Source organism: Oncorhynchus mykiss, chromosome 21, assembly GCF_057628025.1.
Source record: "Oncorhynchus mykiss isolate SJ-2025 chromosome 21, ASM5762802v1, whole genome shotgun sequence".
In the NCBI taxonomy this organism is placed as follows: domain Eukaryota; kingdom Metazoa; phylum Chordata; class Actinopteri; order Salmoniformes; family Salmonidae; genus Oncorhynchus; species Oncorhynchus mykiss.
Window position 1 is genome coordinate 37142046 of NC_143042.1, and position 13669 is coordinate 37155714.

The window sequence follows — 13669 nt, forward strand, 5'->3', positions numbered from 1 at the left end:
AGTATCAGTGTGGAGGATGTGTTGTTACCTACCCTTACCACCTGGGGGTGGCCCGTCAGGAAGTTTAGGATCCAGTTGCAGGGTCCCAGGGTCCTTAGCTTAGTGATGAGCTTCGTGGGCACTATGATGTTGAATGCTGAGCTGTAGTCAATGAACAGCATTCTCATATAGGTGTTCCTTTTGTCCAGGTGGGAAAGAGCAGTGTGGAGGGCGATTGAGATTGTGTCATTTGTGGATCTGTTGGGGCGGTATGCGAATTGGAGTGGGTCTAGGGTGTCCGTGAGGATGCTGTTGATGTGAGCCATGACCAGCCTTTCAAAGCACTTCATAGCTACCGACGTGAGTGCTACAAGGCGGTATTGATTTACCTTTGCTTCCTTGGGCACAGGAACTATGGTGGTCTGTTTGAAACATGTATAAAATCAAATCAAATTTGATTGGTCACATACACATGCGTAGCAGATGTTATTTCGAGTGTAGCAAAATGATTGTGCTTCTAGTTCCGACAGTGCAGTAATATCTAACAAGTGATCTAACAATTCCCCAACAACTACCTAATACACACAAATCTAAGTAAAGGGATGGAATAAGATTATATACATATAAACATAATGATGAGCGATGATCAAGCGGCGTAGGCAAGATGCAATAGATGTATAAAAATACAGTATACAGGATGAGTAATGCAAGATATGTAAACATTATTAAAATGGCATTCTTAAAGTGACTAGTGATCTATTTGCTAAAGTGGCCAATTATTTCAAGTCTGTATGTAGGCAGCAGCCTCTCTGTGTTAGAGACGGATGTTTAACAGTCTGATGGACTTGAGATAGAAGCTATTTTTCAGTCTCTCGGTCCCATCATTGATGCACCTGTACTGACCTCACCTTCTGGATGGTAGCAGGGTGAACAGGCAGTGGTTCGTAGGTATTACAGACTCGGTCAGGGAGAGGTTGAAAATGTCAGTGAAGACACTTGACAGTTGGGCCACGCATGCTTTGAGTACACGTTTTGGTAATCTGGCCCTGAGGCTTTGTGAATGTTGACCTGATTAAAAGTCTTGCTCACATCAGCTACCGAGAACATTATCACACAGTCGTCCAGAACAGCTGGTGCTCTCGTGCATGCTTCAGTGTTGTTTGCCTCAAAGTGAGCATAAAAGGCATTTAGCTTGTGTGTTAGGCTCGCGTCACTGGGCAGCTCGCGTCTGGGTTTCCCTTTGTAGTCCGTAATAGTTTTCAAGCCCTGCCACATCCGACGAGCATCAGAGCCAGTGTAGTAGGATTCAATCTTAATCCTGTATTGACTCTTTGCTTGTTTGATGGTTCGTCTGAGGGCATAGCGGGATTTCTTATAAGCATCCGGATTAATGTCCCGCTCCTTGAAAGCGGCAGCTCTAGCCTTTAGTTCAATGCGGATGTTGCCTGTAATCCATGGCTTCTGGTTGGGATATGTACGTACGGTCACCGTGGGGACGACGTCATCGATGCACTTATTGATGAAGCCGATGACTGAGGTGGTATATTCCTCAATGCTGTTGGATGAATCCCAGAACATATTCCAGTCTTTGCTAGCAAAACAGTCCTGTAGCGTAGCATCCACGTCATCTGACCACTTCTGTATTGAGCGAGTCACTGGTACTTCCTGCTTTAGTTTTTGCCAAATGGAGGTCGGGGGAGAGCTTTGTATGCATCTCTGTGTATGGAGTAAAGGTGGTCTAGAGTTTATTTTCCTCTCGTTGCACATGTGACATGCTGGTGGAAGGTCAAACTGATTTAAGTTTGCCTGCATTGAAGTCCCCGGCCACTAGCAGCGCCGCTTCTGGATGAGCATTTCCTTGTTTGCTTATTGGCTTATAGAGTTGGTTGAGTGCGGTCTCAGTTCCAGCATCGGTCTGTGGTGGTAAATAAACGGCTACGAATAATATAGATGAGAACTCTCTTGGTAGATAGTGTGGTCTAAAGCTTATCATAAGGCGAGCAATACCAATACCGAGACGTCTTTAATATTATACATTGATCACCAGCTGTTATTGACAAATAGACACCCCCACCCCCACCCGTCATTTTACCAGACGTAGCGTCTCTGTTCTGCCAGTGCATGGAAAATCCTGCCAGCTCTATATTATCCGTGTCGTTGTTCAGCCGCGACTCGGTGAAACATAAGATATTACAGTTTTTAATGACCAGTTGGTAGGATAACCTTGATCGTAGGTCATCGATTTTATTTTCCAATGATTGCACGTTGGCCAATAAAATGGGGAGTGGGAGTTTACTCGCTCGCCTATGTATTCTCAGAAGGCAGCCCGACCTCCGCCCCTTTTTTCTCTGTCTTTTCTTCACGCAAATGACGGGGTTTTGGGCCTGTTCCCGGGAAAGCAGTATATCCTTCTCGTCAGACTCGTTAAAGGAAAAAAGCTTATTCCAGTTTGAGGTGAGTAATCACTGTTCTGATGTCCAAAAGTTATTTTTGATCATAAGGGACGGTAGCAGCGGCATTATGTACAAAATAAGTTTTAACAAAAAAGTTACAAACAACGCAAAAAAATTAAAATAAATAGCACATGTAAAACGCCATCCTCTTCGGCGCCATTGAACATTCCATCTACAATATCAGGTCCCCCACCATCCAAATACTCCAGTACTTCCAGTCTCCAGCCTAAAGTCTAGACAACACCATCTCTGCCAACAACAGCACAGCCCAGCGGTGCTGACTCTGACGACCTACTTAGACCCCTGGCAACCCTAGAGCCCAGACGCTACCCACAACCCCAACAACACCAACCGCTAAGCCTGGTGGTGTTTCAGAAACACCCAGAAACACAACACCAACATCAATATCAAATCCTGTTTCATGTCTGATAATGGCCAGTATGTGGGTCTGAATCATATACTGTGGGTGGCTGTTGTTTTTATCGTTCCCAAAGGTCCATTTCAACTAAGGTTTGTATGCAGTAGCACATTTATGTATAGAACATACCAGGTTTTATGCCTTGGGCATTTGAAAGAAAATGGTAGAGATTTGTTATGGTCGTAGAGATTTGCCTGCCTATTGGCTAGACCAGGGATAATCAAATCTCACCGCAGTACTGCTGGTTTTCTGTTCTACCTGATAATGAATTGCACCCACCTGTTGTCCCAGGTCTAAATCAGTCCCAGAATACAGAGGAAGTGGAACTGGCTTGGAGGTGTCATGTATTGTCATGTTGTGTCTTTCTGTCCTTTCCTTTCACCCTGTCTCCCTCTGCTGGTCGTATTAGGTTACCTTTTCTCCCCCGCTTTCCCCAAGCTGTTCCTTGTCTCCTCTTGACTACCTCGTCACCCCTTCTCCCACCTGTTCCCCTTTTCCCTCTGATTAGTCCCCTATATCTCTCTCTGTTTTTGTTCCTGTCCTTGTCGGATTCTTGTTTGTTGTGTTTCATGCCTGAACCAGACTATCGTCCTGTTTGCTGTAACCTTGTCCTGTCCTGTCGGAATCTGCCGGTCTATCTGAGCCTACCTACGTTTGGTTATTAAAGAAGCTCTGTTTAAGTTAGTTCGCTTTTGGGTCCTCATTCACTCACCATAACAGAAGAATCCGACCAAGAATGGACCCAGCGACTTCGGATCCTCTCCACTCAGCCGTCGAGATCCAGGGAGCGATGCTAGGCAGACACGAGCAGGAATTGTCTGCTGCTCGACATGCCGTTGAGACCCTGGCCACCCAAGTCTCCAACCTCACAGAACAGGTTCACCATCTCCGCCTCGATCCACCGGCCACTTCCAGGGCTTTCGAATCTCCGGAGCCCAGAATCAATAACCCGCCGTGTTACTCTGGGGAGCCCACTGAATGCCGCTCGTTCCTCACCCAGTGTGATATTGTGTTTTCTCTCCAGCCCAACACTTACGCCAGGAGCACTGCTCGTGTCGCCTACGTCATATCTCTCCTTACTGGACGGGCTCGTGAGTGGGGCACGGCAATCTGGGAGGCAAGGGCTGAGTGTACTAACCAGTATCAGGACTTTAAGGAGGAGATGATACGGGTTTTTGATCGATCTGTTTTTGGGGAGGAGGCTTCCAGGGCCCTGTCTTCCCTATGTCAAGGCAATCGATCCATAACTGACTACTCTATTGAGTTTCGCACTCTTGCTGCCTCCAGTGGCTGGAACGAGCCGGCTTTGCTCGCTCGTCTTCTGGAGGGTCTCCGCGCAGAGGTAAAGGATGAGATTCTCTCCCGGGAGGTTCCTTCCAGCGTGGATTCCTTGATTGAACTCGCTATTCGCATTGAGCGACGGGTTGATCTTCGTCACCGAGCTCGTGGAAAGGAGCTCGCGTTCTCCGTTGCCCCCCTCTCCGCATCACTACCATCTTCCTCTGCCGGCTCGGGAGCTGAGCCTATGCAGCTGGGAGGTATCCGCATCTCGACTAAGGAGAGGGAACGGAGAATCACCAACCGCCTCTGTCTCTATTGCGGTTCTGCTGGCCATTTTGTCACTTCATGTCCAGTAAAAGCCAGAGCTCATCAGTAAGCGGAGGGCTACTGGTGAGCGCTACTACTCCTGTCTCTCCTTCAAGATCCTGCACTACCTTGTCGGTCCATCTACGCTGGACCGGTTCGTCAGCTTCCTGCAGTGCCTTAATAGACTCTGGGGCCGAGGGCTGTTTTATGGACGAGACCTGGGCTCGGGAACATGACATTCCTCTCAGACAGTTAAGGGAGTCCACGGCCTTGTTCGCCCTGGATGGTAGTCCTCTCCCCAGGATTCAGCGTGAGACGCTACCCTTAACCCTCACTGTTTCTGGTAATCATAGCGAAACCATTTCTTTTTTGATTTTTCGTTCACCTTTTACACCTGTTGTTTTGGGCCATCCCTGGCTAGTTTGTCATAATCCTTCCATTAATTGGTCTAGTAATTCTATCCTCTCCTGGAACGTCTCTTGTCATGTGAAATGTTTAATGTCTGCTATCCCTCCTGTTTCCTCTGTCTCTTCTTCACAGGAGGAGCCTGGTGATTTGACAGGGGTGCCGGAGGAATATCACGATCTGCGCACGGTGTTCAGTCGGTCCAGGGCCACCTCTCTTCCTCCACACCGGTCGTATGATTGTAGTATTGATCTCCTTCCGGGAACCACTCCCCCCCGGGGTAGACTATACTCTCTGTCGGCTCCCGAACGTAAGGCTCTCGAGGATTATTTGTCTGTAGCTCTTGACGCCGGTACCATAGTCCCCTCCTCCTCTCCCGCCGGAGCGGGGGTTTTTTTTGTCAAGAAGAAGGACGGGTCTCTGCGCCCCTGCATAGATTATCGAGGGCTGAATGACATAACAGTTAAGAATCGTTATCCGCTTCCTCTTATGTCCTCAGCCTTCGAGATCCTGCAGGGAGCCAGGTTTTTCACTAAGTTGGACCTTCGTAACGCTTACCATCTCGTGCGCATCAGGGAGGGGGACGAGTGGAAGACGGCGTTTAACACTCCGTTAGGGCACTTTGAATACCGGGTTCTTCCTTTCAGCCTCGCTAACGCTCCAGCTGTCTTTCAGGCATTAGTCAATGATGTCCTGAGAGACATGCTGAACATCTTTGTTTTCGTTTACCTTGACGATATCCTGATTTTTTCACCGTCACTCCAGATTCATCTTCAGCACGTTCGACGTGTCCTCCAGCGCCTTTTAGAGAATTGTCTTTTTGTGAAGGCTGAGAAGTGCACTTTTCATGCCTCCTCCGTCACATTTCTCGGTTCTGTTATTTCCGCTGAAGGCATTAAGATGGATCCCGCTAAGGTCCAAGCTGTCATTGATTGGCCCGCCCCTAAGTCACGCGTCGAGCTGCAGCGCTTTCTCGGCTTCGCGAACTTCTATCGTCGTTTCATCCGTAATTTCGGTCAGGTGGCAGCTCCTCTCACAGCCCTTACTTCTGTCAAGACGTGCTTTAAGTGGTCCGTTTCCGCCCAGGGAGCTTTTGATCTCCTCAAGAATCGTTTTACATCCGCTCCTATCCTTGTTACACCTGACGTCTCTAGACAGTTCGTTGTCGAGGTTGACGCGTCAGAGGTGGGCGTGGGAGCCATTCTTTCTCAGCGCTCCCTCTCTGACGACAAGGTCCACCCATGCGCGTATTTTTCTCATCGCCTGTCGCCGTCGGAACGTAACTATGATGTGGGAAACCGCGAACTGCTCGCCATCCGGTTAGCCCTAGGCGAATGGCGACAGTGGTTGGAGGGGGCGACCGTTCCTTTTGTCGTTTGGACTGACCATAGGAACCTTGAGTACATCCGTTCTGCCAAACGACTTAATGCGCGTCAGGCGCGTTGGGCGCTGTTTTTCGCTCGTTTCGAGTTCGTGATTTCTTATCGTCCGGGCTCTAAGAACACCAAGCCTGATGCTTTATCTCGTCTCTTCAGTTCTTCAGTAGCCTCCACTGACCCCGAGGGGATTCTCCCTGAGGGGCGTGTTGTCGGGTTGACTGTCTGGGGAATTGAGAGGCAGGTAAAGCAAGCGCTCACTCACACTCCGTCGCCGCGCGCTTGTCCTAGGAACCTTCTTTTCGTTCCCGTTCCTACTCGTCTGGCCGTTCTTCAGTGGGCTCACTCTGCCAAGTTAGCCGGCCACCCTGGCGTTCGGGGTACGCTTGCTTCCATTCGCCAGCGTTTTTGGTGGCCCACCCGGGAGCATGACACGCGTCGTTTCGTGGCTGCTTGTTCGGTCTGCGCGCAGACTAAGTCCGGTAACTCTCCTCCTGCCGGCCGTCTCAGGCCGCTTCCCATTCCCTCTCGACCGTGGTCTCACATCGCCTTAGATTTTGTCACCGGACTGCCTTCGTCAGCGGGGAAGACTGTTATTCTTACGGTTGTCGATAGGTTCTCTAAGGCGGCTCATTTCATTCCCCTTGCTAAGCTTCCTTCTGCTAAAGAGACGGCACAAATCATCATCGAGAATGTTTTCAGAATTCATGGCCTTCCGTCAGACGTCGTTTCGGACAGAGGTCCGCAATTCACGTCTCAATTTTGGAGGGAGTTTTGCCGTTTGATTGGGGCTTCCGTCAGTCTCTCTTCCGGCTTTCACCCCCAGTCTAACGGTCAAGCAGAACGGGCCAATCAGACTATTGGTCGCATCTTACGCAGTCTTTCTTTTCGCAACCCTGCGTCTTGGTCAGAACAGCTCCCCTGGGCAGAATACGCCCACAACTCGCTTCCTTCGTCTGCGACCGGGCTATCTCCTTTTCAGAGTAGCCTCGGGTACCAGCCTCCGCTGTTCTCATCTCAGTTCGCCGAGTCCAGCGTCCCCTCCGCTCAGGCTTTTGTCCAACGTTGCGAGCGCACCTGGAAGAGGGTCAGGTCTGCACTTTGCCGTTATAGGACGCAGACTGTGAGGGCTGCTAATAAGCGTAGAACTAAGAGTCCTAGATATTGTCGCGGTCAGAGAGTTTGGCTCTCCACTCAGAACCTTCCCCTTAAGACGGCTTCTCGCAAGTTGACCCCGCGGTTCATTGGTCCGTTCCGTATTTCTCGGGTCATTAATCCTGTCGCAGTTCGACTTCTTCTTCCGCGATACCTTCGTCGCGTCCACCCGGTCTTCCATGTCTCCTGTATTAAGCCCGTTCTTCGCGCCCCCGCTCGTCTTCCCCCCCCCCCCCCATCCTTGTCGAGGGCGCACCCATCTACAGGGTCCGCAGGATTTTGGACATGCGTCCTCGGGGCCGTGGTCACCAGTACCTCGTTGATTGGGAGGGGTACGGTCCTGAGGAGAGGAGTTGGGTTCCCTCTCGGGACGTGCTGGACCGTGCGCTGATCGAGGATTTCCTCCGTTGCCGCCAGGTTTCCTCCTCGAGTGCGCCAGGAGGCGCTCGGTGAGTGGGGGGGTACTGTCATGTATTGTCATGTTGTGTCTTTCTGTCCTTTCCTTTCACCCTGTCTCCCTCTGCTGGTCGTATTAGGTTACCTTTTCTCCCCCGCTTTCCCCAAGCTGTTCCTTGTCTCCTCTTGACTACCTCGTCACCCCTTCTCCCACCTGTTCCCCTTTTCCCTCTGATTAGTCCCCTATATCTCTCTCTGTTTTTGTTCCTGTCCTTGTCGGATTCTTGTTTGTTGTGTTTCATGCCTGAACCAGACTATCGTCCTGTTTGCTGTAACCTTGTCCTGTCCTGTCGGAATCTGCCGGTCTATCTGAGCCTACCTACGTTTGGTTATTAAAGAAGCTCTGTTTAAGTTAGTTCGCTTTTGGGTCCTCATTCACTCACCATAACAGGAGGTGCAGATTTGAATTTGAGACGGCTAGACAGACAGAGAGACAGGAAGCAGTGTGGTCTAGCTTAGCGTCACACGGCGTCTTCCTCCCTTAGAGCCTGGATGTCTGTCTGTCTGCTTACATGCACACACACATCCACCCACACACAGCCTGCTCTCTGCAATTCATTAAACCGTGAAACAGCAATTAATAAGCAGACTGCCTTTCGTCTTGACATCTGATTGTGATTTGGGAGGCGTTCGCCATAATGAACCTGACGGTCTCTCCTCTCAACATATTTCAGGGGCGGTGTTACATTTTTGTTCTAACCTAGCAGTAACAGCACAACTAAGTCGACTAATCATCAAGCCCCCTCATTTGTTGAACCAGGTGTGCTAGTGCTGGGCTCGAACAAAACGGTGCACATTGTGCTAATAATGTGCACAAAATGGTCCCTGCAATCCAGAGAGACCCATAGAGAGAAAACAGCCTTGATTGTTACCCATTTACTCCTGTAAAGAAGAGAAGATTGTTGGCTAGTTTCGCTCCAATTAGAAAACGGGATAATCATCTGATTTGCTACTGGCGCCTTCCCTCCCGCCCCTCTGGGTTACGGGTGATCGCTATCCAACAATGCTGATGGTTAATACAGCTGTCAGTCATCGTGTGGGCCCGTTGTTTGTTTTTCGTTCTGCAGCCTCCTAACTCTCCAACAATGACAGAGCTTACTAACTGTGTTAGGAGCCAGTTGATTAAATCGTCAGCCCAGACGTGTTGTTGGGCTGCCTCAGACTAGACTGTCTTTCAACAAATGTCTTTGTAATGTCTGCTAATGTTCTCTTACATCTAATACAGATTCTGAAGAGATCAGACATGCTTACACAGGAGAGAATGAAAGAGGTTAGAATGTGTTAAGCTGGAAGCAATGTACATGCAACGTGAGTGTATGCTCAGCTGAGGATGGGGGCACAGACACAGAGAGGGAGGGAGAGAGACAGAGAGGGTGGAGAGAGAGAGGGGGGGTGGAGAGAGAGAGAGAGAGAGAAGGGGGAGAGAGAGAGAGGGGGGAGGGTGGAGAGAGAGAGGGGGGTGAGAGAGAGAGAGAGAGAGAGAGAGAGAGGGGGGGGTGAGAGAGAGAGGGGGGTGAGAGAGAGAGAGTGGGGGGAGGGTGAGAGAGAGAGAGGGTGGGTGGAGAGAGAGAGAGGGGGTGGAGAGAGAGAGAGAGAGAAAGGAGAATGAGAGCGGGACCAAGAGAGAGGGGGGAGAGAGAGGGGGGGTGGAGAGAGAGAGAAAGGAGAATGAGAGAGAGAACAAGAGAGAAAGGGGGGAGAGAGAGAAGTGGGGTGGAGAGAGAGAGAGAGAGAGAAAGGAGAATGAGAGAGAGACCAAGAGAGAGGTGGGGAGAGAGAGAGAATGGGGTGGAGAGAGAGAGAAAGGAGAATGAGAGACCAAGAGAGAGAGGCTTCTCTACACACTGATAGGTCTAGGGTCAACACACACACACACACACACACAGACACAAACAAAACACACAGCCCAGGGTCAGCTCATACACCTTGGGGAAATCCTGTATTTCTAGATCAGGATCTCAGTACAGACTGCCTACACGGCCTCCTTAGTGAATGAATGACATTTGGACTATTTGACTTTCACTCACTGTGAGCTCCCAGGCATCCTGGGGCCAAGTGGTCTGTTTTCACAGGTGAACTAGCCCAGGCTGAAACTCTCTGACATCACGTAATAAGCTTCACCACCCTGTCTCAAACCAGCACGATGATGTCACTCTCCAAATTACCGGGTGATGTCCTTACTAACAAAGGTTCTTGAAACCACTGCACTCAGAACGTGTTTTGTGTGGACTCAAATTATGCCATTAGATGCATAGTAGAAGACTATAGTTTAAAGTGTGTTTTATGCTTACTTATTCATTCAAGAGGCAACAAGAACAGAGTCAACATGGCTATCCTTCCTGGGCCCATTCCCCTGTGTCTGTATCCTCCTACCTGTGCATTCGTACTGCAGCCCCTTGCCGTAGTGGCCCTTCTCACAGATGCAGTCGTACTGGCCCGTGTGGGTGCCACACTTGCAGCTGGCCATGATGTCACAGCAGTCCGCTCCGGCCTCGCACAGGGACGAGCAGCGGGATAGGTCTTCCTGGATGTAGCTTCCTGTCGGCAGGTCTGAGTGGAGACAAAGGTCATGAACACAAAGGTCAAAGGTCACCAGAGGATGTTAGCAACGTTTTTCTTTCATAAACATTATTATCTTTTCCTTTTCAATTTGACGAGATTGCAGTTCCGTTCCTCTTACGCATCTTATAGTTCTTATGAGGAAGGAAAAGTTTGGGAGTCAGAGAGGGACAAAAGGGATTTTAGTCAAGGAGCATGTGTTCGTCTTTTCTATACAATTTGTGATATTAGAAGGTAACCAATTGGTTGGGTCAACACTGGTGGGAGAAAACTGTTTTGTGAGTCATTGAAAACTATGGAGTCAATTCCAATCCTGTAGATTACTGTAAATTGGCCTACTACTGTATAAACATCTGTATTGCGTAATAGTAAAACTGTTATGTAGGCTACGCTAAGCCAGGGCTGGATAAACTTATCTGCCTCACTCATAAATAATAACAAAAAAAGCAGGATTGGCCGAGTGATTGTTCTTCCTGAGAAGTAGGAACCAAACAAAGTGCATTGTGGGCCAGATGTTTGAGGATTGTGTTCGGTCAAGGTTTTGGGGTCGGCAGGGGTAAAGACCTGGGTTCAAATGTTTTAGCTACACTTAATTGAGCTTGCCTGGTGCAATGGAATCAATGGTATAGGGCTGGAGTGGAAACTATGGCTGAAACTGGGACTGGGGCTGAAAATATGGCTGAAACCGGGGCTGAAGATATGGCTGAAACTGGGGCTGAAGATATGGCTGAAGCTGGGGCTGAAGCTATGGCTGAAGCTGGGGCTGGAGATATGGCTGGAGCTGGGGCTATAGGGCTGAGGAACTGGTGTTTGGGTTGGGGTTGGCAGAGCCAGGAAGCAGACTTGGAGAGGGAGAGTCAGTAAAACAGAGACACACGGCAGGGAGACCTGATAACATGCACTGGCTGTCTTGGCTCACACTCTGACAACCTTATCCCTCTCTCAGTCTGACAGAAGTGATTTACCACTGTCTAGTTTCTAATAGGCCGAGTCCTAAATGGAACACTATTCACGGTTCGGCTCTTGCATGTTGTTGTTTTATGGTCCGATGCAACTGATGTCTGAGAAACGATGACTCCACTACTATTTCTGGGTTCTGCTCCCTCACATGGACTGTGGGAATGGAGAAGGTATTTTACCTCCTTTTTGATGGTGTTATGTGTTGGCTAGACACACGAGACATACAGGGCAAACTGTGTGCACGATGTGGATGGGATTCCGCTGAAATTCCCACTGGGCGCAGACGTCCGTTTAACATGAGTTTTTATTTACATTTATTTGAGTTGTCAGGTTATAAGACGAAATTCCCTTAAGTTGATTACTTTTTGCAATTCCAATCTGTTTTCCACGTTGATTCAACGTCATCACATTTATTTTTTTGTTGTTGAAATGATGTGGTAACACCGTTCATTCAACCAGTTTTTGCCCAGAGGGTTAGTCACATGGAGCTGCTGTGACCTTAGTTGAGAGAAATATATCCCACTCAATATTTCCTTGTGCTAGCCTGGGTACCAGTCCGTTTGTGATATCATTCCATGTTTGCCATGACAAGGAATGACAAGGAGTGAAAAGATAGCACGAACAGACCGGTACCCAGGCTCTTCAAGTGCCCCATCCGCCTCACCTTCGTGCAGTGCACGGCGAGCCAGGGCCTCGAACTCTGCAAAGTTGTGTACTAGGTAGCAGTGCTGGTCCTTAGGGTGTGAGGCCATGTCATGTAACTCTCTGATGTTCCCCTGCCAGATCCCCAGGGTGTAGATCTCCACCCCCTGCGCCCTCAGAGCGGCCGCCACCGGGCGAGGGTCACCCCCGTTGGAGTAGCCGTCCGTTATCAGGAAGATCACCTTGGTGGCGTTGGCCCGCGAGTGACGCAGGATTTGCTGTGGGAGAATGAGAAGATTAGAAAACGGAGAGATTGGTAGAATTGGTACAGGAATGGATGGTGGATTCGCTGTAGAAGAATGAGAGGATTTGAAGAATGAATACAGGTGTGAATGGATGGTGGATTTGTTATGGTGGAATGAGAGGATTGGAAGAATGAATTCAGGTGTGAATGGATGGTGGATTTGCTGTTGTTGAATGAGAGGTTTTGAAGAATGAATACAGGTGTGAACGGATGGTGGATTTGCTGTGGTAGAATGACAGGATTTGAAGAATGAAGGTGTATACAGGTCCATACAGGTGTGAATGGATGGTGGATGTTGTTGGATCGTCATCAGGTACTTGCACAGAGTGAAGTGAATACAGTAACCATGTCTATAGCAAATGCATTCAGCCTTTACAGCAGCAGCCAGCTAACCACTAGAACATTAGAGCAACCCTGTTATAGCAGAGTGGAGCTGCTGCAGACACACACATGGGTTCAAACACCATTCAAAATCATTTCAAGTACATTATCTGTGTTTGATGGAGCTTGCCTGGCGAAATGGGACCAATAGAATAGTCCTAAAAGTGTAAACGCTGCCCATCTGGCTTTTCTAGGCAGGTTAAAGCAAACCAAGTATTTTAATGGTTTCAAATAGTATTTGAACCCAGGACAGGACTGCCTCTCTGATTCCGAGGGGTTGGGTTAAATGCGGAAGACACATTCCAGTAGAATGCATTCAGTTGTACAACTGACTAGGTATCCCCCTTTCCCTTTCCTTTCCCTCACACACATGGTCTGGTTCGCATGCACTAAGTTTAGCTGGAGTTCTCAACCAATCCCTGTACAATTAGGCAGGCCATTAAAGACACAGAGAAACACTATTTCCACTGCCCAGAAGTTAAATCCTGGAGAGAGAAAGAGTGTGAGAGACATCTGCTCTGCTGGTCTGCGTTGCTCTACTGTACTGTACATAACACGGCAAGCCAGGCCTGCTACAGTTGGTATGTTTATTTGGAATGAAATTAATTTAAATGGTATGGATGTGCAGAAAAGGGGAAAACAAGGACTATAAAGAAGCTGGGGGAGTGAAAACAAGATGACGTGAGTGTGAGACACTAATGGAGATGTTGACACAAAGGGTAGTTCAATAAAATAAGTTAATATCATGGAGAGAGTGAGACAGAGAGTGAGGGAAAGATAATGGAGAGAGTGTGACAGAGAGTGAGACAGAGATAATGGAGAGTGTGACAGAGAGTGAGGGAGAGATCATGGAGAGAGTGTGACAGAGAGTGAGGGAAAGATAATGGAGAACGTGAGAGGATTGGAGACATGGTTGTAAGGACGTGACCAAGGAGAGAAGTAGAGAGAGGTAGAGAGAGCGAGAGAGAGTGGGAGGGAGAGAGCGAGAGAGAGA

General features: G+C 48.9%; 1 protein-coding gene across 6 annotated transcripts in view; it reads right to left on the reverse strand.

Annotated features, from left to right (window-relative positions):
• svep1 (sushi, von Willebrand factor type A, EGF and pentraxin domain containing 1) overlaps positions 1–13669 on the reverse strand; it is a 132941-nt gene that overhangs the window by 77374 nt on the left and 41898 nt on the right. For all 6 annotated transcript variants that reach the window (XR_016490317.1, XM_090214558.1, XM_036957868.2 and 3 more), the window contains 2 exons: positions 12013–12268; positions 10203–10379 (listed from right to left, as the gene is read on the reverse strand). Coding sequence is in view for 4 of the 6 variants with exons in the window: in XM_090214558.1 (XP_090070684.1) it covers positions 10203–10379; positions 12013–12268 (433 nt within the window). In the remaining 2 variants the exon portion in view is untranslated. Of the gene's footprint in view, positions 1–10202; positions 10380–12012; positions 12269–13669 lie in introns of those variants that run through there.